The 27,168-nt window shown below is 40.8% G+C and overlaps 2 protein-coding genes and 1 pseudogene across 23 annotated transcripts in view; 1 reads left to right on the top strand and 2 right to left on the bottom strand.

Moving 5' to 3' along the window:
• GDI2 (GDP dissociation inhibitor 2) overlaps nucleotides 1-19,771 on the top strand; it is a 48,675-nt gene extending 28,904 nt beyond the window's left edge. Inside the window, exons 6-11 of the mRNA XM_005564569.4 lie at nucleotides 202-333; nucleotides 12,189-12,288; nucleotides 16,626-16,797; nucleotides 18,340-18,484; nucleotides 18,687-18,741; nucleotides 18,830-19,771. Coding sequence (XP_005564626.1) covers nucleotides 202-333; nucleotides 12,189-12,288; nucleotides 16,626-16,797; nucleotides 18,340-18,484; nucleotides 18,687-18,741; nucleotides 18,830-18,976 — 751 coding nt within the window. The 3' untranslated portion in view covers nucleotides 18,977-19,771. The remainder of the gene's footprint in view (nucleotides 1-201; nucleotides 334-12,188; nucleotides 12,289-16,625; nucleotides 16,798-18,339; nucleotides 18,485-18,686; nucleotides 18,742-18,829) is intronic.
• On the bottom strand, nucleotides 8,260-9,420 carry LOC102119032 (uncharacterized; annotated as a pseudogene).
• A 1,505-nt stretch (nucleotides 19,772-21,276) lies between the features above and the next one.
• TASOR2 (transcription activation suppressor family member 2) overlaps nucleotides 21,277-27,168 on the bottom strand; it is a 78,768-nt gene continuing 72,876 nt past the window's right edge. For 19 of the 22 annotated variants that reach the window (XR_012417399.1, XM_074000921.1, XM_005564565.5 and 16 more), the window contains 4 exons: nucleotides 25,997-26,102; nucleotides 23,581-23,762; nucleotides 22,357-22,471; nucleotides 21,277-22,003 (listed from right to left, as the gene is read on the bottom strand). Coding sequence is in view for 21 of the 22 variants with exons in the window: in XM_074000921.1 (XP_073857022.1) it covers nucleotides 22,000-22,003; nucleotides 22,357-22,471; nucleotides 23,581-23,762; nucleotides 25,997-26,102 (407 nt within the window). In the remaining variant the exon portion in view is untranslated. Of the gene's footprint in view, nucleotides 22,004-22,352; nucleotides 22,472-23,580; nucleotides 23,763-25,996; nucleotides 26,103-27,168 lie in introns of those variants that run through there. The other 3 variants (XM_065520244.1, XM_045399500.2, XM_045399499.2) reach the window with 1 other exon arrangement.

Raw genomic sequence — 27,168 nt, 5'->3', positions numbered from 1 at the left:
CTGGGAGGTGTAAGTTGTGGTGAGCCGAGATTGCACCACTGCACTCCAGTCTAGGTGACAGAGTGAGACCCTGTCTCAAAAAACAAAAAAAAAAAAACAAAATGAAGATAGTGGATTGAAATCTCTTCAGAAAAAATTATAAATTGAACATCATGAATGAAGACTAAAACCCTTTCCTAATACTCATTTCCTTTTCTCCAGCTACTTAGATCAACCATGTTATGAAACCATTAATAGAATTAAACTTTACAGTGAGTCTTTGGCAAGATATGGCAAAAGCCCATACCTTTATCCACTCTATGGCCTTGGAGAACTGCCCCAAGGATTTGCAAGGTAAGAGCCTATGTTTAACCTATTAGCTAAAACCTCACTGATCCAAAACCTCGTCTTCAACATAATGTGTATATGAGATATAGTTTAAATAATGAGATGAGATCAGTCTATGAGTTATACGATGCTTTTTGTTTTTATTGAAATAAAATTAACATATAACAATATGCACGGATCTTCAGTTAAAAAAAAAATCCAGTTTTATACAACTGTAGCTGATGTGCTCTTGTAAGCGCCAACTCCTGGCTGGAGGCCAGCCAACACAAAACCAGCGCACTTAACAAAAATACAACCAAGGACCTTCACAGAATCTACTTCACACTCCTACTACCTCCACTGGAGTAAGTGCTGGTATCCATGGCTGAGAGACCTGGAGACAGATCACATAACAGGACTCTTTGCAGATATTCCCCAGTATCAGCTTGGAGCCTGGTATCTCCACTGGGCGGCTAGATCCAGAAGAGAAATAACAATCACTGCAGTTTGGCTCTCAGGAATCCCCATCCCTAAGGGAAAGGGGAGAGCACCACATCAAGGGAGCACCCCTGGGGGACAAAAGAATCTAAACAGCAGCCCTTGAGTTCCAGATCTTCCCTCTGACATAGTTTACCCAAATGAGAAGGAACTGGAAGAACAACTGGGGTTATATGACAAAACAGGGTTCTTTGACACCCTGAAAAGGTCAACTAGCTCACCAGCAATGGATCTAAACCAAGACAAAAATCTCTGAATTGCCAGTAAAAGAATTCACAGGGTCATTATTAAGCCAATCAAGGAGGCACCAAAGAAAGGTGAAGTTCAACTTAGCAAAATAAAAAAAAAGATACAGGATATAAATGGAAAAATTTCCAGTGAAATAGCATAAATAATCACAACTTCTGACAATCAAGGACACATTTAGAGAAATGCAAAATGCAATGGAAAGTCTCAGCAATAGAATTGAATAAGTAGAAGAAAGAATTTCAGAGTTCAAAGGCAAGGCTTTTGAATTAGCCCAATCTGACAAAGACAAAAAAAAAAAAAAAAAAACACAGCCTCCAATAACTTTGTTAAACGACCAAGCCTAAGAATAATCGGTGTTCCCAAGGAAGAAGAGGAATCTAAAAGTTTGGAAAACAAATTTGAGGGAATAATTGAAAACATCCCCGGCCTTGCTAGAGATCTAGACATCCAAATACAAGAAGCTTAAAGAACACCTGGGAAATTCATCGCAAAAAGATCATCGCCTAGGCACATAGTCATCAGGTTATCTAAAGTCAAGATGAAGGAAAGTGAGGTGTGAAATCTTCAGAGCTGTGAGGCAAAAGCCTCAGGTAACCTATAAAGGAAAACCTATCAGATTAACAGATTTCTCAGCAGAAACCCTAAAAGCTAGAAGGGATTGGGGTCCTATCTTTAGCCTCCTTAAAACAGTTATCAGCCAAGAATTTTGTATCCAGTGAAACAAAGCTGCATAAATGAAGGGAAGTAGTCTTTTTCACATCAACAAGTGCTGAGAGAATTCGCCACTACCAAGCCAGCACTACAAGAACTACTAAAAGGAGCTCCAAATCTTGAAACAAATTATCAGAATACCAAAATTGAATCTGCTTAAAGCATAAATCACATAGGACCTATAAAACAGTAACACAGTGAAGAAAAAAAAACCAAGGTGTTCAGGCAAACAAATAGCATGATGAATAGAATAGTACCTCAGATCCCAATACTAATGTTGAATATAAATGGCCTACATGCTCCGCTTTAAAGATACAGAATAGCAGAATGGATTAAGAACTCACCAACCAAGTATCTGCTGTCTTCAAGAGATTCACCAGACACACATGGACTCATAAACTTAAGGTAAAGGGGTGGAAAAATATATTTCATGTAAATGGACACCAGAAGCGAGCAGGAGTAGCTATTCTTGTATTTTTTCATTTTATAAATAATATATATATTTAAAAAAAATCAGTTTGATAAATGTATAGACCTATCCCTGTCCTGGGTTTAACTAAAACCTGAGTGAAGGTATAGAACATTTTCCTCACCCCATAAAGTTCCCTTGTGTCACCTCATAATGAATACTGTTCCCCACCCCCAGCAACTAAATCTGTGATTTCTGTCACTATACATTACTTTTGCTTGTTTTCAAAGTTCAGGTGAAAGGAATAATACACTATGTTCCCATTTGTGTCTTTTTCATATTTTTGAGATTCATCCATATTGGTGCATGTGCCATTAATTCTTTTGTTTTTTGAGATGGAGTTTTGCTCTTGTTGCCCAGGCTGGAGTGCAGTGGTGAAAGCTCACTGCAACCTCCACCCCCTGGGTTCAAGTGATTCTCCTGCCTCAGCCTCCCAAGGAGCTGGGATTACAGGCATGCGCCACCACACCCAGCTAATTTTTTGTATGTAGTAGTAATGGGGTTTCACCATGTTGGTCAGGTCTTGAACTCCTGATCTCAGGTGATCCACCTGCCTTGGCCTCCCAATGTGCTGGGATTACAGGTGTGAGCCATTGCGCCTGGCCAATTCTTTTTTTTTAATTGTTGAGTAGAATTCCATTATATAAATTATATGAACATACAATTCTGCTTTTGGTGGACATCTGGTTCATTTTCAGTTTTTGGCTGTTATGAATGAAGGCACTGAAATTTTCATGTAAAAGTCTTTCTGTGGGGATATAGGTTTTCATTTCTTCTGGGTAAATACCGGGAGTGAAATTGCTGACTGATATGGCAGACAGAAGTCTGACTTCATACGAAACTGTAAAACAGTGTTCTGGAGTGGTTGTGTCGTTGTGTATACACTCAGCAGTGTGTGAGAGTTCTAGTTGCTCCACATCTTTGTCAACATTTAGTATTGTCTTTTTAATTTTAATTGCCCAAGTGGGTGTGCAATGCTATCTCATTATGGTTTTAATTTGCATTTCTTGACTCATGTTGCTCACCTTTTCATGAGCTTATTGACCATTTGTATAATTTTGTGCTGTGATTATTCAAGTCTTTTGCACATTTCTAAAGATTGGTTTGTCTATTTTTGACTTGTAGGAGATCTTGGTGTATTCTGGGGGCAAGTCTTTTGTCATATATGTATTTTTAAGAATATTTTCTCCCAGTTTATGGCTGGTCTTTTGATAAGCATAAGTGTTAACTGTGTTTTTGAGACAGAGTCTTGCTCTGTCACCCAGTCTAGAGTGCATTGGTACGATCTTGGCTCACTACAACCTCTGCCTCCCAGGTTCAAGCAATTCTCGTGTCTCAGCCTCCTGAGTACCTGAGACTACATGCGTGTGTCACCACGCCTGGCTAATTTTTGTATTTTGAGTACACATGGAGTTTTGCCATATTGACCAGGCTGGTCTCTAACTCCTGACCTCAAGTGATCCTCCTGCCTTGGCTTCCCAAAGTGCTGGGATTACAGGCGTGAGCCACAGCGCCTGGCCTAGAAGTGTTGCATTTTGATGAAGTCCAGTATATTTTTAAAAAAAAATTTTTTTTAAATGTTTATAGCCTTTTGAGTCCTATTTTAGAAGTCTTTTACTTGCCCCCAAGGGCACAGAAATACTCTCCTATTGTCTTTTTTTTTTTTTTTTTTTAAAGAAGTTGTATAATTTTACTTGTGCATTTAAATCTGATTCATCTTGAAACAGTGTTGGTGTGTGGGATGAGGTAAAACTTGAGGTTCACTTGAAGTTTATTCTTTTTTTTTTTATATACCAATATTTAGTTGTTTTAGCTGCATCTGTTGGAAAGACTTCCTTTTTTCTAGGTGGTCTTGGTGCTTTGTGGGAGATCAGTTGGCTATGTATGAGTTCGTTTTGGGACTCAGTTTTATTTCAGTGATTTGTATTTCCTATGCCAGTACTACACTGTCTGGATAATTATAGTTTTATATTAAGTCTTGAAGTAGGTGATAACACTTTCTCCAACTTTTTCTTCAGAATTTGTTTTGGCTGTTCTAGGTCCTTCGCATTTCCATATGCATTTTTAAAACCAGGTTGTCAATTTCTAGGAAAAATGCTTGCTGGGATTTTGGTATTGAGTTAAATCTGTAGATCAGTTTGGAGAAAATGATCATCTTAATTATGCTGAGTCTGCCAGTTCATAAATATGATTGTTCTCCATGTATTTAGGTTTTCTTCTCAGGGTGTTTTATAGCTTTCATTGTAGAGATCTATCACATTTTTGTTCAGATCTCTTTGTATTGATGCTGCTGTTAATGAAATTGTCTTACTTTTGTGTTGAAATTGTTGGCTGCTAGTATACAGAAATATTTGTATGTTGACGTTGTATGCTATGATCTTATACTTAAGTTTTACTAGTTCACTTACTAGTTTTTCTAGTTTTATATATTTCTTAGAATCTTCCTTCTACACGGTCATGTCATCTGTGAATAAAGAGATTCTTCTCTTACCACTTTTACGTGTTTTTTCCCCCACTTACCTTTATTGCACTTGTTAGGACTTCCTGATAACGTTGCAGTGATGAGAATGGATGTCCTTGCTTTGTTACCAGTCTTATGGGGAATCTAGTAAATGTTTTACTATTAAATATGTTTTGTATAGTTTCTTTTTTTTTTTTTTTTGGTAGATGGTTTTGTCACATTAAGTTCCCTTATATTTATAGTTTGGTCTTTTTTTTTTTTTTCTTTGAGACATGGTCTCACCCTGTCACCCAGGCTGGAGTGCAGTGGCATGATCTTAGCTCATTGCAACCTCTGCCTCCTGGGCTAAAGGGATCCTCCCATCTCAGCCTCTTGAGTAGCAGGGACTACAGGCATGCACCACACCTGGCTAACTTCTGTATTTTTGTAGAGATGGAGTCTCACCATGTTGCCCAGGCTGGTGTCGAACTTCTGGGCTTAAGTGAGCATGGTGGCTCATACCTGCAATTCCAAATTCCAGCACTTTGGGAGGGTGAAGCAGGTGGATCGCTTGAAGTCCAGGGGTTTGAGACCAGCCTGGGCAACTTGGCAAAACCCTGTCTCCAGAAAAACACAAAAAATTAGCTGGGTGTGGTGATGCATGCCTGTAGTCCGGCTATTCGGGAGGCTGAGGTGGGAGGATCCCTTGAGCCTGGGAGGTTGAGGCTGCAGTGAGCCGTGATCTTAGGACTGCATTTTAGTCTGTGACAGAGCAGGACCCTGTCTCTTACAAAAAGAAAAAGTATCAAACTTTTTTTTCCCCTTTCTGTGCTTCATATTGGAGAATGCCTCTTCATGTGGCTTCAAGTTCACTGACCTTTTCTGCTATTTTCAATAGGCTGTTAATCTCATTCAGTGATTTTTAATTTTTTTATACTGTCTAGATCTAGAGTTTCCGTTTTTTATAATTTTTTTTCTTATTTTTTTTTTCGAGACGGAGTCGCCCAGGCTAAAGTGCAGTGGCGCGATCTCGGCTCACTGCAACCTCTGCCTCCCAGGTTCAAGCGATTCTGCTGCCTCAGCCTCCTGAGTAGCTGGGATTACAGGCATGCGCCACCACGCCTGGCTAATTTTTGTATATTTAGTAGAGACGGGGTTTCTCCATGTTGGCCAGGATGGTCTCATCTCCTGACCTTGTGATCCACCTGCCTCAGCCTCCCAAAGTGCTGGTATTACAGGCATGAATCACCATGCTCGGCCTATAGTTTTCATTTTTGTGATATTCTCTATTTACTCGACTCTTTGAGTACATTTATAACATATTTATCCTTGAATATGTATCTTTGAACAAGGATATTCTTGAACATATTCTTGAACACATAATAATATCCTTGAGCATATTTATAATAGCTGCTTTTAAACTCCTGCATATTTTAACATTGGGCATCTGTTTTTATTATTTGTCTTTCTGTTTTCTTTGGATCACAGTTTTCTGTTTCTTCCCATGTCTAGTAATTTTGGATTGTACACTGGACACATGAATCGATAGTTTGTTGAGATGCTGGATTCTTCTTCTGAAAAGTTGGTTTTGGTTTGAGTAGGCAGTTGAATTATTGACTGTTCATCTTGCATTGGTGGAGACTGGATTTTACACCTTGTTAAAGTGGGTCTTTTTTAGTTTTTCCTTTTGTTGTTTGCTGATTTTTTTTTTAAACACAATTACTATTGATTTCTTACAATCAGATACTGCCAACTAGCATTGCTTCTACTCATGCATCATTAAAAGCAAATGATATTTCCTCCTTGGTATTTTTAAATAATACATTATACAATAAAGTTAGAACTTAAAATGCACCCTTATTAATTAAGTAAACTAGTAATTTGTTTAAAAAAGCATAACTAATAATTTGGTTCCTTTCTTCATAAAATGGAAATTTCTCCTGATAGTCTTGAGGTTATCATTAAGAGTAGTGCAAAGTGTAGCACACACATATAGTTTCATCTAGAAAGGTGTGTCTCTTACACAACTTAATTAAACAAAATGCACATTAACAAAGTGCATACAGTCAATACATGAAAGAAAGCATGTTTCAATTACAAGGCAGCCCTTTGGGCCACCATATTATTTAGGTTTTGCATGATCATTTATGGCATTATAGATTAATTATACATAGCATACCTTTATACTTTTTTTTGTTATACTTTTTCTGGGATACATGTGCAGAACGTGCAGGTTTGTTACATGGTATACATGTGCCATGGTGGTTTGTTGTGCTTATCAACTCATCATCTACATTAGGTACTTCTAATGCTGTCCCTTCCTATCCCCCTATCCCCTGACAGGCCCTGGTGTGTGATGTCCCCCTCCCTGTGTCCATGTGTTCTCATTGTTCAACTCTGACTTATGAATGAGAACATGTGTTTGGTTTTCTATTCCTGTGTTAGTTAACTGAGAATGATGATTTCCAGCTTCATCCATGTCCCTGCAATGGACATGAACTCATCCTTTTTTATGGCTGCATAGTATTCCATGGTATGTATGTGCCACATTTTCTTTCTCCAGTCTATCATTGATGGGCGTTTGGGTTGGTTCCAAGTCTTTGCTATTGTGAACAGTGCTTCAGTAAATGTACATGTGCATGTGCCTTTATAGTAGAATGATTTATAATCCTTTGGGTATATACCCAGTAATGGGATTGCTGGGTCAAATGGTATTTCTGGTTCTAGATCCTTGAGGAATCGCCGCACTGTCTTCCATAATGGTTGAACTAATTTACACTCCCACTAACAGTGTAAAAGTATTCCTATTTCTCCACATCCTCTCCAGCATCTGCTGTTTCCTGACTTTTTAACGATCGCCATTCTAACTGGTGTGAGATGGTTTCTCGTGGTTTTGTGGGTTTGATTTGTATTTCTCTAATGACCAGTGATGATGAGCTTTTTTTCATACGTTTGTTGGCTGCATAAATGTCTTCTTTTGTGAGGTGACTGTTTTGAGATGGAGTCTTGTTCTGTCACCCAGGCTGGAGTGCAATGGCATGATCTTGGCTCACTGCAACTTCCTCCTCCTGGGTTTAAGTGATTCTCTCACTTCAGCCTCCCAAGTAGCTGGGATTACAGGCACCTGCCATCATGCCCGGCTGATTTTTGTATTTTTTTGTAGAGATGGGGTTTCACCATGTTGGCCACACTGGTCTTGAACTCCTGACCTCAGGTGATCCACCTGCCTCGGCCTTTCAAAGTGCTGGGATTGCAGGCATGATGAACCACCGTGCCTGGCACAACTTTCATGCATTTTAACCCTGAAGGCAAGGAAAGTAATTGTTGCTTGAAAAAATTATTCTATGTAGCCATTTGGTTTGTATCTGGAGAAACTGAGCTTCCATGAATTTAGTGTCTACCAAGTCGGAATCATTAGCTTGAGTCGGTGAATCAGATACGTGACACATTTCACAGTGACTGTTTGCCAAGTCCTGGCAATGCCTCTTCTTCCACAGTCTGCCAGATGAAGCATTTCCGGGATTACCCTTCTGTGTGGTTTTCCTTTTTAATGTTTTTTTGCTGGATTAACTGTTATCACATTATTTCCTGTTCTCTCCTCTTCTGTGGCCTTCCATTTTAATTATTCATAAATCCTTTCAGAATATCCTCAGAGAGCTCCATAGGGGGAAGTTTTGGAGATGGAAAATCCAAGGGAGGAAGATTGGGGATTGGAATGTCCTTGGCTTTCCTGGTATTTGCTGCAGACTTCTATCAGGATGAAGAGGCTGTAGCAGTTTCTGAATGTGGTGGCAAGCTCCATAACTGACTTTTCTACAAAATCAGCATCTACATCCAGCTCCTTTTCTATTGGACTTTTTAGAAGTCTGGCCTTTTCAGCCTTTAGTTGTTTACTTTCTTAATCTTTCATTCTCAGCCACAAGGAATTCTACACGCCTCTTCAAATCTGCTTCTCTATATTGTTTTATCTTTTGGGCCTTTGCTTCCAATACATGGCTCTGCTGGCTCACTCTTTTGCTGAAGTAAAAGTAGTAGCCTGTCTGGATCCCTGTCAAAGATCCCTTGAATCTCAGGCAGGCATTTCTCTGTGAAAGGGCTGTACTTCTGAGAAAGGGGGCTCTGGCCCTCTGCATCCTCAGCAGAGGGTTTGTGAGATGGCTAGCTACATCCTGTGTTCTGCTGGGCTTCCTTTTTTTTTTTTTTTTTAAACATTTTAAAAAATTTATTTTTTGAGATTGAGTCTTGTTCTTTCGCCCAGGCTGGAGTGCAGTGGCGCGATCTCGGCTCACTGCAAGCTCCGCCTCCCGGGTTCCCGCCATTCTCCTGCCTCAGCCTCCCGAGTAGCTGGGACTACAGGCGCCCGCCACCGCGCCCGGCTAATTTTTTGTATTTTTAGTAGAGATGGGATTTCACCGTGTTAGCCAGGATGGTCTCGATCTCCTGACCTCGTGATCCGCCTGCCTCGGCCTCCCAAAGTGCTGGGATTACAGGCGTGAGCCACCGCGCCCAGCCTGGGGTTTCAATCTTTCTTTACGCTGGGCCCTTTTCCACCTCTCTTGAATGAGGAAGCGCTGTTTCCTATCCCTTTGCAATTGCAGCCAAAGATGAGCCTGCTCAGACTGTCAGCTTCACAAGGCTTCCGAAGGATTTGCTGCAGCCTTTTTGTGACAAGAAATGAAATAGCTTCTTTGTAGTTGCTAATGGTCTGCTCATCAGCTCTGTTGATGAGCCAGGTTGAGGGATCCATTATTTCCATAGACCCCGGGGTAAGCGGCAGCCTTAGGAAGGGGAGTGGTGGCGCAGGGGAACACGGAGGGGACTGCAGGGAAGCGAGATGCAGCCACAGAGACTGCAGCCCCTCTCTGCACCCCAAGAGCCAGCAGTGGGCGCAGAGGGAGCAACAGCCTCGCCACTCCCTCCTCCAGCACTGCTCCACGGGCCTGCCATCTGCGCTGCTGCCGCTGCCACGCACGGCGCCACGATGTCACACGCGCAAGTGGCCTTCTGCTGATTCTTAAACGTTACTCCTCTGGAGTAAGCAAGCTCCTTTGAACATGGCAATTTTAAACTTCAAACTTCACATTTTTTCTTCTGCCCATCCTCTATAATCTCTCCTAACCTCTTTGAGCCTTTCAGCTGTTTCTTTCTGGTGGATTCCGTGGCTTCTCCCTCCTGTAGAAGCACTTTTGGAGGTAGTTAAGGATTTGAATAGATTTTATCATAGATTTTTTTTTTTTTTTGAGACGGAGTCTCGCTCTGTCACCCAGGCTGGAGTGCAGTGGCCGGATCTCAGCTCACTGCAAGCTCCGCCTCCCCGGTTCACGCCATTCTCCTGCCTCAGCCTCCCGAGTAGCTGGGACTACAGGTGCCTGCCACCTCGCCCGGCTAAGTTTTTGTATTTTTAGTAGAGACGGGGTTTCACTGTGTTACCCAGGATGGTCTCGATCTCCTGACCTCGTGATCCGCCCGTCTCGGCCTCCCAAAGTGCTGGGATTACAGGCTTGAGCCACCGCGCCCGGCCTTTATCATAGATTTGTTGGCTCCTTCTTTTGAGGCTCCCTCTTTTGTGAAATTTTTCCCTACAATTTTCATCTCCTTTGGCCACCCCAAATTCTGTCACATCTCAAATCAATAAGACTGCAGGCGCTGTGCTTCTGTTCTAGCTGTGCCATGTTGCAATGACTAGGGAAGTTGCTGCCTGAGGGGAAAACCCTATAAACCACATAAAGATCTCACCCAGTTCGTTCCTTTCAAGAGTCTTTTCAGTCTCCAGTTTTTGCTGCTTTAAGTCGTTCTCCAGTGCTGCCTTTTTTCCCCCCTTTATGACAATCTTTTTTTGAGACAGCATTTTGCTTTGTTACCCGGGCTAGAGTGCAGTGGTGTGATCACAGCTTACTGCAGCCTCGACCTCTCAGGCTCAAGTGATACTGCCACTTCAGCATTCCAGGTAGCTGGGACTACAGATGAGCACCACCGTGCCTGGTTAATTTTTGTATTTTTTGTAGAAACAGGGTTTCACCATGTTGCCCATGCTGGTCTCAAAACTCCTGCGCTGAAGCCATCTGCTGACCTCGGCCTCCCAAAGTGGTGGCATTAGGCGTGAACCACTGCCTCCAGTTCCTTCTGACAGTGTTTTAAGTCCATAGTTTTATTTATATGCCAGAGGATTAGACGAATATAGCTATTACTGGTCAGCCGTTCCCCTGACCTTGCCCTTGCCCTTCCCCTGAACGTGAATCCAGAGAAATGGCAGATTTGCCTCTCATGTGGATAGTCCCACAACTGCACAAGGCCATTTTAGAACACACACACACACACACAAGGAAAAACAGGAGAATTAGACAGTGTGGGTTTTTGGGAAAGAGCCGATTTTAGTTGAAGAAGCAGAGTAAAACCCAGACATGGCATGGCTTTAGACTTTAGCCTCACCAGTCTTGCGAACCTCCTGTCCAGGAGGGCCATTAGTGTCTCAGGTCTACTCAGTGTGAACCCCAAGGTCCTTCCCACCCGGAAGAGCCATCCGTCAGGGTGAGCTGAGGGATAAGCTGTGGAAGCAGAGCTGCTGCAGCCGAGAGGAACTGTTCTGGTGGTTGGTTAGCAAGCAGGAGAGTGGAAAGGGGAGAAGAAAACCGTGTATGGGGGTTGAACGCCTCCAGCCAAAGAAGATGAGGTGTACAGGTCTCTTACTACTAGGGAGTGTATCTGAGTCACACAGCACCAAAGTGTGTTACTGGTGGAAGGTATCCCAGTCACAGGCACCAAAATATGTTATCGCGCTGAGATGAATCCGTACGGGTCTGCAGCAACCTCACTTCTTTTCTCCTCAGAAGAAAGAATGACCTAGGGGCATAAGGCAGAAGGAGAGACTGAAGCAAGTTTTAGAGCAGGAGTGAACGTTTATGAAGAAGCTTTAGAGCAGGAATGAAAGGAAGGGAAGAAAGTGCAGTTGGAGGAGGGCCAAGTGGGCAGCTGGAAAGACAAGTGCCTGGTTAGTGATTTTTTTTGACTTGGTATTTACAACTGTGATTATCAGTTTGTGTTTTTGACTGTTTTCATGCTTTAATCACTTTAAAGTTGACATCTGGCCGGGCGCGGTGGCTCAAGCCTGTAATCCCAGCACTTTGGGAGGCCGAGGCGGGTGGATCACGAGGTCAGGAGATCGAGACTATCTTGGCTAACATGGTGAAACCCCGTCTCTACTAAAAATACAAAAAACTAGCCGGGCGTGGTGGCGGGCGCCTGTAGTCTCAGCTACTTGGGAGGCTGAGGCAGGAGAATGGCGTGAACCCGGGAGGCGGAGCTTGCAGTGAGCCGAGATCACGCCACTGCACTCCAGCCTGGGAGACACAGCGAGACTCCGTCTCAAAAAAAAAAAAAAAAAAAAAAAAAAAGCTGACATCTTTCTAGAAGGAAATTGAACAAATGTATATTACCTATAACTCATTAAGATCTAAGGAAGGGGACTTTAGGAGTTGAAACAATTATATATTAATTGGGATTTTAAAAATTTTCCAGGCTAAGTGCTATTTATGGAGGTACCTATATGCTGAATAAACCCATTGAAGAAATCATTGTGCAGAATGGAAAAGTAATTGGTGTAAAATCTGAAGGAGAAGTAAGTAGCTTTTAAAATGAAAAAAATACTGTGTTCTTGTGAAGAAAATTGTGTATTGTAAATATTTATTTTGGTGTGGACACTGATGCATATGATTTCTGTATGGGAAGTTAGTATTTATCGTGACTAAGGACTAATTACAGTTGCTGTGCTTTGTTTTAAAAAACATCTTTTTTTGTTGTCAGTTGTTATTTTAATAATAAAATATGCATTATAGGGAAGCTCTAAATAGTAAGTATTCTGTATTTGTAGAGTTTGGGTTGTGCCTGTCTCCCAAATTCTCATTTAAATTGAACTATACTTGCCACCTACATGGGTGGGGTTTTGAGCAGTGTTTCTCAAATTTGAATTATATATAAAGTGTCATTAATCTGGTTCTATTGCATGTTCTAATCAGTAGGTCTGAGAAGGCTCTGCATTTTCTTGAAACCTCTCGGGTGATGTGGATGCTGCTGAAAAAAAAATTACAAGGAAAAAAAAAGATCTGTTTCCCTTTATCACCATATGAATTAATTCTTCTGCCATTTGACACTGTTAATATCTGCAACAGTTCTTGCAGTAGAGGACGCACTTCAAAGTGCACTATTTTACTGTCTCACTGGAATTCTAAAAATCTAAGCTTTATCTTTTTAATATTAAGCTGTGTGGGAATGTAGAAACCTGGGTGGTGGGGTGGGGGGCATTTTCAATTGTTTAGGTCTCACTGGAAATGAAAGTTTGAGATCAGAGTTTGGTAGCTAGTGTAAGGGGACAATGAGTAAGGGAGAGAAAATACAGGACTGACTTAGGGCAAAAAAAGCCTGATAATAATTTGTGAAGCACATTTTCAACCTCTTTATTCCTTACAAGAATCCTAAGAGGCAGGTATTACGTCCAGGTTATACCTGGAGGCTTAAATTAAGAAACATCTACAAGGGCACACAATTCAATGAATGGCTGAGGTAGAATTGGATTCAAGGTGTTCCGCACCCACAGCCCTCAGTCGTGATACACCTGAGGATGTAAATTCCTGTGCTGGGTGATGTTAGGTTTGTGTGTTTTATCTACTAAAATGTTATTTAATTATTTATTTGAGACATCAAATCGTTTTGCTCTGCCACTCAGGCTGGAGTATAGTAGCGTGATCTCAGCTCACTTCAACCTCCACCTCCCATGTTCAAGTGATTCTCCTACCTCAGCCTCCTGAGCAGTGGGAATTACAGGTGCATGCTACCACACGTAGCTAATTTTGTATTTTTTAGTAGAGAAGGGGTTTCACTATTTTGGCTAGGCTGGTCTTGAACTCCCGGCCTCAAGTGATTCACCCGCCTCAGCCTCCCAAAGTGTTGGGATTACAGGCATGAGCCACTGTGCCTGGCCTTCTAAACTGTTACTTAATTGGGTCTTTTGAACATATATTTTAGGCAACTTCTTTATAACCCCGTTTCATCTTGACTCTGTCGTAGTGTGATTGGCTTATCTACTTTAAATGAAGTTACAAAGCACAAAAGTCATATTTTGTTTGACATGTTCATTACTAGGTTTTGTTAATGCTAACTTAATTCTCAGGCATATCAGTGCAAATAGCACTGTTTACCACCTGGGTCCAACAAACTTCACCCAGCCACCTTTGTGGGGTTGGGATCATCAGTATCGCTATCTTCCATCTCCACATCATGTTCCACCGGAAGATCTTCATCAGGGACAGTAACACTGCTTGTATTTTCAGCATAATAGCTGTTTAGGAGATAGAGATAAACGGGTTTTTTTTTTTTCTTTTTCTTTTTTTTTTCTTCTCAGTTGCCCAGGCTGGAGTGCAGTGGCACGATCTTGGCTCACTGCAACTTTCGCCTCCTGGGTTCAAGTGATTCTCCTGCTTCAGCCTCCTGAGTAGCTGGGATTACAGGCGCCTGCCACCATGCCTAGCTAATTTTTGTATTTTTGGTAGAGACGGGGTTTTACCATGTTGGCCAGGCTGGTCTCGAACTCCTGACCTCAGGTGATCCACCTGCCTCAACCTTCCAAAATGTTGGGATTACAGGCGTCAGCTACTGTGCCCGGCCAGAATTTACCATCTTAACCATTGTTAAGTGTACAGTTCAGTGGTATTAAATGTATTCACTTCGTTGTACAACCACCATTCATCTCCATAACACTTCCTCTTTTTTTTTTTTTTGAGATGGAGTCTTACTCTGTCACCCAAGCTGGAGTGCAGTGGCATGATCTTGGGTCACTGCAATCTCTGCCTCCGGTATTCAAGCGAATTCTCCTGCCTCACCTCCCAAGTAGCTGGGATTAGTGCCTCACCTCCCAAGTAGCTGGGATTATAGATGCGCACCACCACGCCCGGCTAGTTTTTGTATTTTTAGTAGAGACGGGGTTTCCCCATGTTGGCCAGTCTGGTCCTAACCTCAGATGATCCACCCACCTTGGCCTCCCAAAGTGCTGAGATTTTATAGGTGTGAGCCACTATGCCCGCCGTCACTTTTCCTCTTCTAAAGGAAACTACCAATTGAGTAATAACTCCTCATTCCCTGCTTTTAGCCACTGGCAAGCACCATTCTACTTTCTTTCTCTATGATTTTAACTACTATATTTTATATAAATGGAATAATATTGTATTTTTTTGTGACTTATTTCACTTAGCATGATGCCTCCATGGTTCATCTGTGTTGTAGCATGTGTCAGAATTTCCTTTTTAAGGCTGAATAATATTCCAGTGTATGGATAGACCATAGTTGGCTTATCCATTCATCCTTTAATGGATACCTGGATTGCTTCCATGTTTTAGTTACTGTGAATAATGCTACTATGAAAATGGATGTACAAATATTTCATCAAGACCATGCATTTAGTTCTTTTGGGTGTGTACCCAGAAGTGGAATTGCTGGATCATTTATGGTAATTCTGTTTTTAATGTTTGAGAAACTGCCATACCATTTTTCATAGTGGCTGGACCATTTTACATTCCCATCAGTCGTGCACAAGAAGTTCCAGTTTCTCCATATCCTTGACGCTTATTTTCTGTTTTGACAGTAGCAGTCTTAATGGTTGTGAGGTAGTATCTCACTGAAATTATGATTAGTGATGTTGAACATCTTTGCATGTGCTTATTGGCCACCTATATATCTTCTTTGGAAAAATGTTATTCAAGTCCTTCGATTTTTTTTTTTTTTTCTTTTGAGAGGAGTTTTGCTCATTGCCCAGGTTGGAGTGCAATGGCGTGATCTTGGCTACCACAACCTTCATCTCCCAGATTCAAGCAATTCTCCTGCCTCAGCCTCCTGATTAGCTGGGATTACAGGCGTGCGCTACCATGCCCAGCTAGTTTTGTATTTTTAGTAGAGATGGGGTTTTACCATGTTGGTCAGGCTGGTTTCCAACTCCTGACCTCGGGTGATCCGCCCATCTTGGCCTCCCAAAGGGCTGGGATTACAGGTGTGAGCCACTGCGCCCAGCCCTTTGATCATTTTTGGATCAGGGTTTGTTGTTTTTAGGGGTTCTTGATATATTGTGGATATTAATCCCTTATGAGCTATATAATTTGCAGATATTTTCTCTCATTCTGTGAGTTGCCTAAACTCTTGATTAGTATCTTCTGATGCAAAAAATTTTTTTGTTGTTTTTTTTAAGAGAGACAGTGTCTTGCTCTGTGTTACCCAAGCTGGACTCAAAGTCTTGGGCTCAAGCAATTCTCCTGTCAGCCTCCCAAGTAGCTGGGGTTACAGGCACATGCCACCATGCCTGGCTATGCACAAAATTTTTAAAATTTTCATGAAATCCTATTTTCATGAAGTCTTTTTGTTGCCTATGTCTTTGGTTTTAGATCTAAGGAATTACTGCCAACTCCAATGTCAGGAAGCTTTTCCACTGTTTTCTTCTAAGAGTTTTATAGTTTTAGATACTACATTTAGGTCTTTATTCCATTTTGAGTTAGTTTTTGTGGTGTCAGGTAGGGTCCAACTTCATTCTTTTGCATGTGGATAGTTTTCCCAGGACGATTTGTTGAAATGACTGCTTTTCCCTCATTGAATGGTCTTTGCAACTTTGTCAGAAATCACTGTACTGTGGATGCGAGGGTTTATTTCTGGCTGTCTTTTCTGTTTCATTGGTCCATACGTTTGTCACTATGCCAGTACCACACTGAATTGGTCACTGTAGCTTTTTAGTGAGTCCTCCAGCTTTGCTGTTCTTAAGATTGTTTTGGTTGTTCCAGAATTCAATCCCTTGGGAACCAATATGAACTTTACGATGGTTTTTGATATCTCAACAATACTAAGTCTTCCAAACTATGAACATGGGATGTGTTTCCATATATCTTTGTCAGCTTCAGTGTCTTCTTAAATGCTTTATTATAGATTGCTCGTTGTAAGCAGCTCATCTGTGACCCCAGCTATGTAAAAGATCGGGTAGAAAAAGTGGGCCAGGTGATCAGAGTTATTTGCATCCTCAGCCACCCCATCAAGAACACCAATGATGCCAACTCCTGCCAGATCATTATTCCACAGAACCAAGTCAATCGAAAGTCAGGTGAGGTTTGAAGACCAGCAGATGTCGGTAGAATTTTGTAAGATATACTTTGCTTTGTGTTGTATCCTAGATTCCTAATTTTGTATGCTGTATTAGTGAACAGACATTGGTTTACATATGGGGAAAAAATGTCGTCATTGTACCTCCTCCTGGTCCGGCAGCATTGTGTTGATGTGGACAGGTTCGACTCGGAGCCAGCCTTGGACTTGTGTCCATCTGTAGAATGAACAGACTGGGCTTGGTGAACCCTGGGTCTCCCAGCTCTAACAGTAGGTGCCTGTGGAGGTTTATGCTTAATAGTTAACTGACCCGAGTATATTCTTGAGCTAATGATATAGCTGCTTCTGTGTCCTTATTTGTAATCTTAGTACTTACATTTGATTCTAGCAGTGTCTACCTTTCATTTCTGTGATCAGGACATGGCTCTAAAATTGCAAGTCCTAATTTATTTGTCTTAGCCAGTTGTTTGTAACCCTTCGATGTTCCCATTTTCCTTTCAACTAGAAGCCCCAAATCTTTTTATCTAAAATGCAGCTTAAAAAGGGTAATCAGGCTTTATGGGACAGGTAAGAGCTATCTGTATTATGATTTTTCCCCCCCATATAAGAAATGAAATCATGGGAGGCCAAGGCAGAAGGCTTGCTTGAGGCCAGGGGTTCAAGACCAGCCTGGGTAACATAGTGAGATCTCATCTCTACAAAAAAAAAAAAAAAAAAAGCTAGGCGTGCATGGTGCACACACCTGTAGTCCTAGCTACGTGGGAGAGTACGGTGGGAGAGGATCACTTGAGCTCAGGAGTTTCAGGTTATTGTAAGCTGTCATTGCATCCCTGCCTCCAACCTGGGTGACAGAGCCAGACTGTTTAAACACACAAACCAATCACAAAAGATGATCTGTAGAACAAAGGGACTGGACTTAAATCTTCCGAAAGGTTCCCAAGCAGGTCCTGGGTCCTTGTGAGTATAGAAAGAATAAAGGAGGTCCCATAGTTTTTTGGGTTTTTTTGGGTTTTTTTTTTTTTGCCTTTAAATGCTCTCCTATCCAAATGCTTTTCTATTCTGGAAATTACACAATTAATTGGATGAGTGATAATACAGACCAAGTCTAATTGAGAATTCTATCAAGTTATGCCAACTCAGAAGTGGTTTATGTGGATCCTGCAATTTTACATTACTTTAATAAGTAAATGAGGACATCAGTACTAAGTACATCCTTTCTTAGCCATTCAGAACCTTTCCAAATGCAAGGTCCAGAATGGAAGAATCTCCTAGAACAGTTAATATGGTTTGGTAGCTTTTTTAGTTAGGTATGACAGAGCTGTTAAGAGATCTCATTCCAAAGTTCAGCAGTTTGCTACCACTTAAATTCTTATTCTCTAGTAGGTTAAAAGAAATTCTTGTCAAATATTTGTATACTTTACATCCAGCTTTGTCACAGTTTAGCACTTAAGTGTAGAAGATCTTGCCTGTTGAGAGTAATTTTAACTTACACCTCATGACATGGACACAGTTGAGGCAGTGAGCTGTTATTATTTGTTTCTAGATATCTATGTCTGCATGATCTCCTTTGCGCACAATGTAGCGGCACAAGGGAAGTACATTGCCATAGTTAGTACAACCGTGGAAACCAAGGAGCCCGAGAAGGAAATCAGACCAGCTTTGGAGCTCTTGGAACCAATTGAACAGAAGTGAGTTGTGTTTTTTTATATCTGCCGAGATGCAAACTGAGGCCTTTTGATTGTGGCTCCACCATGGTGGAACGAATGTGAGGGCAAGGCAGGTAGCCGCTGGCTGCTCTGTGGGAGTCATCTGTACCTCTCAGTTGATCTCAGGCAGAGCTGCGGTCAGGTGTAGGACCAGCTCACCTGACTGAATTCTCTCTCCCTCCAGATTTGTTAGCATCAGTGACCTCCTGGTACCGAAAGACTTGGGAATGGAAAGCCAGGTGAGTATGGAGGTGTAAAAGGATATGGGCAGGTTTCACTGGAAGACATCCCTCCATAGTCTGAAGTCTTTGTAATTTTTGTTTTCAGATCTTTATTTCCCGCACATACGATGCCACCACTCATTTTGAGACAACGTGTGATGACATTAAAAACATCTACAAGAGGATGACAGGATCAGAATTTGACTTTGAGGAAATGAAGCGCAAGAAAAATGACATCTATGGCGAAGACTAACAGCAGTACATGTTATTATCTAATTAGGACACATTTAAAATTTGGCAAATAATGCATATGAAATCAATATTGTAAGGCCTGCTTTTGTAATCAAAATGGAGAGAGTGAAGAGCGCTGTGTGCCAGTAAATACTCCCCTTCATCTTTCTAATATTATGTATTAACTTGTTTTCATGGAGTGGCTATTCAGAATTGGCAGTTACATTCTGTTCAATTTAACCAAACTGGCTTTTTTTTTTTCCCCTAGTGAAGGATCAGTTTTAAACAAACATTGGGATACCAATACAGAAAACTTGAGACAGTATTTGTATCTTTTAATCAGTGTAGCTGTGTGCTTCTGCTTCTCAAGAGCTGGATCCATACAGGTTGTGTGCCATCTACCCTCTTGAGGTTCAGGAGATTCTAAATTGAATAATCCACGGTTTGGGACGGCATCCAGAAGTTTTCCCTATGACTTTATATTTTGTATTATGTCAAATGTTATGGCAGGGCCCAAATAGCATAGCCACAAGTTTGGTTTATGTGGGCATAAAATTCTAACCAAACTGCAGACATAGGGAGTCATTTGGAGAAAGCCTGTATGTGGTGTTTTAACCTAATAAAGTTGATGAGGGAAAAGGGGAGAGGAAGCAAACGTAAAGCGGGTAAAGTGTAGAGCATCTTTTATATCTCAGGCGTGGCTTCTTCAGTGGACCAAGCTGCAATGCAGTATTGACTTGACAGAGCCTCTACTTCTGTCTCAAAATGGCTCCAAATGATTTCTGTACTGCAAAATAAAGCCAAATTGTGGAACCTACTGCCCAGTGTTGGTCTGTGTGTCCTGATTGCAAGGGTCACAGCTGCTGTGCTTCCTTTAGTAGCACTGGAGTCAATGCCAGTCAGAAGGTGCTCAGCAGTGGAAAGCGTGGGTGTCTTCTGATCTGGATGGATCACAGCAGGTCCTGTCATCTGGCTTCCCTGTGAGTAGACCTCATTTTATTCTTGACTCAGAACAATTACTAGACTGATAATCTTTGTGCAGAAAAAATACAGTGTTCAATCATTTTGCTTATAGCAGCAATTGTAAGGGAGTAAGTGAATTGTCAGGTAGAATAGGTGCTCTAATAGTTTTCGTGTAATTGAAATGATGAAGTGTTTACATATAAGGCCTTTTCCCCTGACAGTGATGAGCCTCACTGCAGATGCTGTTGTTTACCACAGATAAAGACTGACTTCAGAGTATGAAGGAGACAGAGTAAGGCAGATGATGTGTTAAAGGAACTAGGGTGGTGATGTAGATTGTTGTTTAGATTGCCAAAATGGTAGAGCTTCTCGACTTCCCACAGCTGATGTTTTGGGCTGGATCATTCTCTGCTGAAGGGGCCTGCCTTTGCACTGTAGAACTGATTGTAGCAGCATCCCTGGCCTCCACACACTAGATGCCAATAGCACCATCCTGGAATGACAACCGAAAATGTCTCCAGATGTTGTTGAAAACCACTGCTTCACATGTATGATAAAATTATCTAGTTCCAGCAAGACTTTTTCTCTTCCCATGCAAGCAAAGGCCCAAGTTGGGTTAGTAATAAGTGAAAAGGAAAAAACACATCTTCATATTCTTCATTCAGCGTATTTACTGAATACCTTGTGTGCCAGGCCAGTGGAGACAAAGATGGTAATAGTAGTTACTGGGATGACTCAGTTTGGCGAACACATGATATGGTTTGGTTATTAGTAGAGTTGCAGAAAACGTAGCATGGAAACTGAGAAAGATGGCCTCGTGGGTGTTGGGAAGCTTTTCAGCAAGGGGAGGTGAGTGTTACTAGGTCCAACCTGAAAGGTGCATATTTCAGGCAGATAGGTGTTGGGCAGCTTATACCTGCTCACTTTCCTTTTCCTTAGTAATCTGGAAGTAATTCACTGTACTGAATAGTTAATGGTTCCCTTAATAGATTCCTGTCCTTGGAAAAATGAAAGGAAATGATTGCGGTTCTATTAGTAACTGAAAAACTGTCAACAATTAAAACTCTAAAACCTACTCAGGAGAAAATAAAGCTCTTTTGTTTAGGAATAATAAAAACCGACTTAATGACTTCTGAGAGAAGCTTCCCTGTAAAAGCCAGGTGAAATTGCCATTCTTTAACCTGTTACTCAGTGTACTTGACTTTGGGAGGGAAAGAACCCAGAAACAGAACAGGCCAGGCCCAAAGGACAGAAGTGGAGGTTTCCTGTGGAAGCTTACTGTTCTGCTAAGTGGCCTAAAAATTGCTAGAGCACTCCAGATGAGTCAATTTCTGCTATAAAAATCATTGCAGAAAGAGATGATTTTTAGTTCTCTTTATTTAAAAAAAGGAAACAAATTAGTTACAAAAAAGCCTTTGCTCCAAATAGATACCATGTATCTTACAAACGTTTTTTGCGTGGTTTTGAGTTTTTACTGTAGAAATTTTCAATATCATAAATAAATGATTCTTTCTTTCTCAGAAAGCTGATTTTTGTAGTGTAGTATTTACAGATACCATAAGTGAAAAATGATAGTTTATAAATTTGTACCATTTAGGAAAAAATGTTTTAAGTTTATGTAGTGTTGTTTGTATAACAGCAAATAAAACCATTTAAGATTATAGTTTTTACAAGGATGGTAAAACCTTTAAAACAGAGCATAATGTGCATCATGGGCCTTTCTGATATTAGCATGCAAAAACAAAGCTATTTGTTAAAATAGACTTATTTTTGCTCCAACTAAGTAAACATGTTGTAAAATTATTTTTAATATTAAGCTCAATAGCTTAGAAGGCATCTTGTTTAAAATGAAAATAATTTAAAACAGTATCTAGCACTGCAACCCAAAGATAACGGACAACTACAATGCCACTGTGACATATTTCAGCAAAATACAGAAAATGAAAACTTCCCAGGTTGTAGAACATTGATTTTTCAAATATAAGACTGTTCACATGTGTATTCACATGTTCACAAGTTTTCCAAAGGGAAAATAATAATTTTTTATTGGCATCATCCATATCCAGGCAGGCTGTAGTTGAGTCACCTGAAGAAACACAAAATTGATAAGAACTTCTTAAAATAATATGAACAAGTATATTTCAAAAGTGAGATGCTCTAATGGGGAAAACTCCTATGCACTCTAAGGTTACATTATGTTCCGTACTGGCAATCCAAGTTAACAGCAAGTGAAAATGCACATCAGATAAAATGGGTAATTTTAGTAGATGGTTTCTTCATTTAGGAATTCCTATTTATGCCAAATAGCAATTCCACCCCTAAACACTTTAAATTTATAGCATGAAATATGTAAACAAGTTTCCCTTAGACACAAATGTCAGTATTTGCCATCAACAGCTCCAACTCACATGGGAAAGTTACATTAAAAAGTGTTCTTACCAATAGCTAGTCCTAAATGGAGCTGCTACTTTTTCTATGTTTTCTATAAAGTTATTTACATCTGTAACAAGGATTCCACTATTTTCAAAGACTTCTCTGGGGATAGTAGGCTTGTCTGTAAAAACAACAACAACAAAACAAAACACAAAACTTTTGGTTAATTAATGCACTTTTACATTGCAGGACCTGGTTTTTTTATTTAAAAAAATCTGTGGAACTTCCTCGTGTGGCAGGTAGGGGGAGAAAAGGTGTTGGGTTCCAAGCTAAGAAAAGATTTGAAGCTTTGGGAATAGATGCCTCCATCAGGGGTGGTGGGGAAAATACTGAAGAAAATCTCTGAAAAATGATAATTATGGTTCTTTACGTAAATTTTTCTGAACACTTTTTTTTTTTTTTTTTTTTTAGATAGGGTCTTGTTCTGCCGCCCAGGCTAGAGTACAGTGGTGTGATGATGGCTCACTGTAGCCTGTAGCCTTGACCTCCCAGGCTCGAGCAATCCTTCTGCCTTAACCCCCTGAGTAGCTGGGGCCATAGGCACACATCACCACACCTCCCAATTTTTGTAGAGATGAGGTCTCGCTAAGTTGCCCAAGCTGGCCTCAAATTCCTGGGCTCAGTGATCCACCTGCCTCGGCCTCCCAAAGTGCTGGCATTACAGGTGTGAGCCATTGTGCCTGGCTGCCCCACAAATTTTTTAAGAGCAACCTCCACCTCTGGGGTTCAAGCCATTCTCCTGCCTCAGCCTCCCAAGCACCTGGGACTACTGGCATGAACCACCACACCCGGCTAATTTTTATATTTTTAGTAGAGATGGGGTTTCACCATGTTGGCTAGGCTGGTCTCTTACTCCTGACCTCAAGTGATCCACCTGCCTCCCAAAGTGCTGGGATTACAGGTGTGAGCCACTGCGCCCAGCCCCAGTATTTATTTAAAAAATAATACAGGTATAACTATTTACACTGTATTGAGTATTGTAAGTAATCTAGAGCTGATTAACATATATAGGAGGATTGTGGAGTTAACCTGTAAATACTACATTTTATATAAGGGCTTCAGCATCAGCAGATTTGGGTGATTCTGGTATCCATGGGATGCCAAGCCATTTAAATACCTGATACTATTCGTCAGGTATCTAAATGGTCAGGTATCTAAATGGCTCAACTTGGACATTCCTAGAGCTGACCAATTTTGGCATTAACTGAGTAAAATGGGCCTGTGAATTACCTGTTAGGAAGACAGCAAACCTGGCTTCAATATGCTGAATTTGCAGGTTTAGCAAACATTTCAAAATTTCTGCTTTTGTTGATGATCGAGAGTCACACTGGTGATAATGAAGCAATTCAATGATATTTGCACTCTGAAATGACTTCAACATTATGTTCTTTTTATGTGCAGTTGAATCCACTCTGAAAGATACATAGGCATATTAAAATATTCATTTTCAGTTTTATTAGGACTTTTTCTTGCCTTCAGTTTAACCATTCAAACTTATGAGATCCTCTGCCTTTCTTCTTGATGTTCTTTTTCATGACACACTTTGGTTGCCTCAAAACATACAACTGTACCTACTCCTTTTGTAAATGTGGATTTTCAACATAGGCCTCATTCTATGACCAATCAAGCCATGTGGCTTGGCAAGCCTTTCATGAATTTCGAGTGGGCCTTATTGCATTGTATATTTGTAGAGCAATGCACATGTATGCTTCTCATACCTTGCGGGCTAATCACCAACTTCATTAAAATTAGGTAGCAGCCAGAATTTTCTTGGTTTCTTGCCTCCCTGAAAATTCTGTCACTACTAGGAAAATGTGTTAATTCAGTATGTTTAAATTTTTAACATCTCTGTCTCTGCTTTTGACTCCATCTCTCTAGTCTTCATCACTTACGTTCTCAACGCTTGTTGAAAACCCAAATCACACCCATTCCCATAACTCTAGTGATAATCATTCTTAACATCATGAACCAATTTCCTTTCACTTTCTCCTGTATACATTTTTTATGACATCATACTGAACATAGTTATATGACACCAACTTTTATGCCATCTTTCTTTCTATGAATACAAACTTTTTACTTCTATTGTTTAAGTTTTGGGTGGGCAATATTTTGTATAAAGTTTAAAATATTTAATTGTAGTCTGCATATCTCCCTCCTAGAGATGGAACTGAGGTTGATTTTGCAATAAGAATTCTGGGTAAATTCCACAAAAGGTCAAAGGATATGAAGAGTTTTCTGATGAGTTCTCAATAATACATCATGCCTGTTACATAATGCCAGAGTGGTATAATTTGAAGAGCACACTGCAGTGCCAACAGCAGTGAGTACGCTCACGTACCACAAAATGATGTTTCAGTCAATGACAGACCACATATACAATGGGGGTCCCATAAAATTATAACACTGTAATTTACTGAACCGTTTTTGTGTTTAGACACACAAATACCACCATTGAATTAAATCTGCCTACAGTATTCGGTACAGTCACATGTACAGGTCTGCAGTCTAGGAGTAGGCTCTACCATGTAAGTTTGTGTAGGTACACTCTATGTCTGCACATAGACAAAATCGTCTAATGACATTTCTCAGGCTGTATCCCCGTCGTTAAGTGACATGACTCTCTCTACCCAAAGCCCTAGAAGTGCTAGATTAATTTATGCTTATTATTATAGGTGTGCTGTGGTATGTCAGAACCTTAAATGTGATCTACTTACCAAAGTTGACGTTTTTCCCCTAAAGTGCTGGTTACTGAAGTCCACTGTGAACTGGTCATACCCTTGACCTGCTGAAGCCTTTGCACCCTCCTTTCCTGCCAAGGAAACCTGTGCTCCTTCTCTCCTTCGCTAGCTCCACTCCAAGAGAAAAGCTTTCTGAGATTCTGTTCCTTAAAGGTCACATGCAGCTAACAGTCGTTTCATCTTTCTGGGATTGAAACCCAGCTTCAAAACTTAGTACTTGCTTCACCTTGGTCATTTGTGTTATCTACTCTGCTTCAATTCTGCATTATGAAAGCAATGATTTGCTATCTAGCTCCTGGGATGAAGTCTGAATGAGATCATGGATGCACCTAACAGTGCCTGCAATCTTCATTTCACAAGGACTTGTCAGGTCTGCTTTTCCAATTGGTCCTGCTTGTGAGAATGTGGAGGAATCTCTCAGCCCCAGCTCTCTTCAGCCAAGGATTTTTTTCTTTTACAAATTATAGCTTTAGATTTAGTAAAGTTTGTACATTTATAAGCCTCTTATTTTAGGGTACAATTGAATTAAGGATATATTATGGTCTTAATTTTTCCATTCTCCTTAAAACGGTGGTAACTTGTAAGTATCCAAAAAAGCATTAATGGTACAAGTTCCATATATTTTTTACAGTTTGTAGTAGTAGGGCTTAAATACAATATGGACATTTCATGACTGCTAAGTTTGACTCCCTTACTTCTGTTAGTCTAGATAAACACATGCCTCATACTGTTGGCTACGGTCACAGCACATAGCTTCCTTCATTGAATACAGAGCCAGCAGCCCTCATGCTCTTTATTGATGAAGGCCATTCCACTGCAGCACTACGCTGGAGCCCATGGAACATGAGGTGTTTCTCCCCTTCCCCAGCGGGGCAGGAGGAACCATACACACAGCAAGTCCTTACCTTTCATCTTCTTTTAGCTTTTTATTTTCCCTGTAGTGAAGCAACCACTTCCATTTTCCATTTCCATTTAGTTTTTCCAGGATTTTGATAATTTCCTTCAGTTGAACTACAAAACAGAATAAACTCAGCAAGAGAAGATGACAACTTTAAGGTTACTTTTGGCTCATGCCAAGCCCAGTGATGATTATTTGTAAAACAAGAAAAAGACTAAGACTACACACCATCACTGGCGCTTATGTGGTTGGGCAGCATTCTGCTCTCACAAGCCCCTCAGCCTGGTCCCACCTGCTCACACTATGGTGGGAGGTAACTGTGTAGACACGAACACAGTGGAGTTGTCACCAGCAACTAGAGTTCTGTGTACAAATTGTGTGACAGAAGAGAAGCAGGAGGCCCAGTTGCAGTAGAGAAATGGGAGGCAAAAGTTTCTAAATACAGAATCTTTTTTTTTTTTTTGAGACAGGATTTCAGCTGTCACCCAGGCTGAAGTGTGGTGGCACGATCTCAGCTTACTACAGCCTCAACCTCCTGGGCTCAAGTAATCCTCCATCCTTAGCCTCCTTAGCTGGGACTACAGACACACACCACCACACCACAGCTGGCTAGTATTTTTATTTTTTTGTAGAGATGGGATCTCACTGTGTTGCCCAGGCTGATCTTGAACTCCTGAGCTCAAGGGATACTCCTGCCTCGGCCTCCCAAGGTGTTGGGATTACAGACGTGTGCCTACAAATATTTAAAATCCCAATTTCTGTGTAGAAGTCACGCTGGTTAAGGTACATGCTGCCTTTGATCTAGAAGTGGTATCACTTCCAATGCGATCAGAGTCGAGGCAGGTTCACAGGTTTTAGCATAAAAGTGCCCTGAGAGAAGTAAAGTATGAGTTTTCAAGTAGATGATTAAATAAGCTGACTTAGTAGCCATTTTTTAGATTTTTGTGACATCAAGATGGTAGGGGTGATGACATCAGAAATGGAGAAGGTTGATTTTAAGCAAAAAATTTAATATAGAGTTGCTCTGACTTGGCAAGTGAAGGGACTAAATATAATAAAATCCTGATTTTAGCTGCACTACTGAGAGGGAGGGAACTCAGAAGCAAGTGTGGTGGTAACAATCAGTTAACAGAGGTTAAAAGCATTGCTATAAGAGAATTACTGTATGAAAATAGCACA

This window comes from Macaca fascicularis, chromosome 9, assembly GCF_037993035.2.
Source record: "Macaca fascicularis isolate 582-1 chromosome 9, T2T-MFA8v1.1".
NCBI lineage: Eukaryota > Metazoa > Chordata > Mammalia > Primates > Cercopithecidae > Macaca > Macaca fascicularis.
Note: the sequence above shows the minus strand (reverse complement) of the source record. Positions and strands in the feature narration are given on the sequence as shown.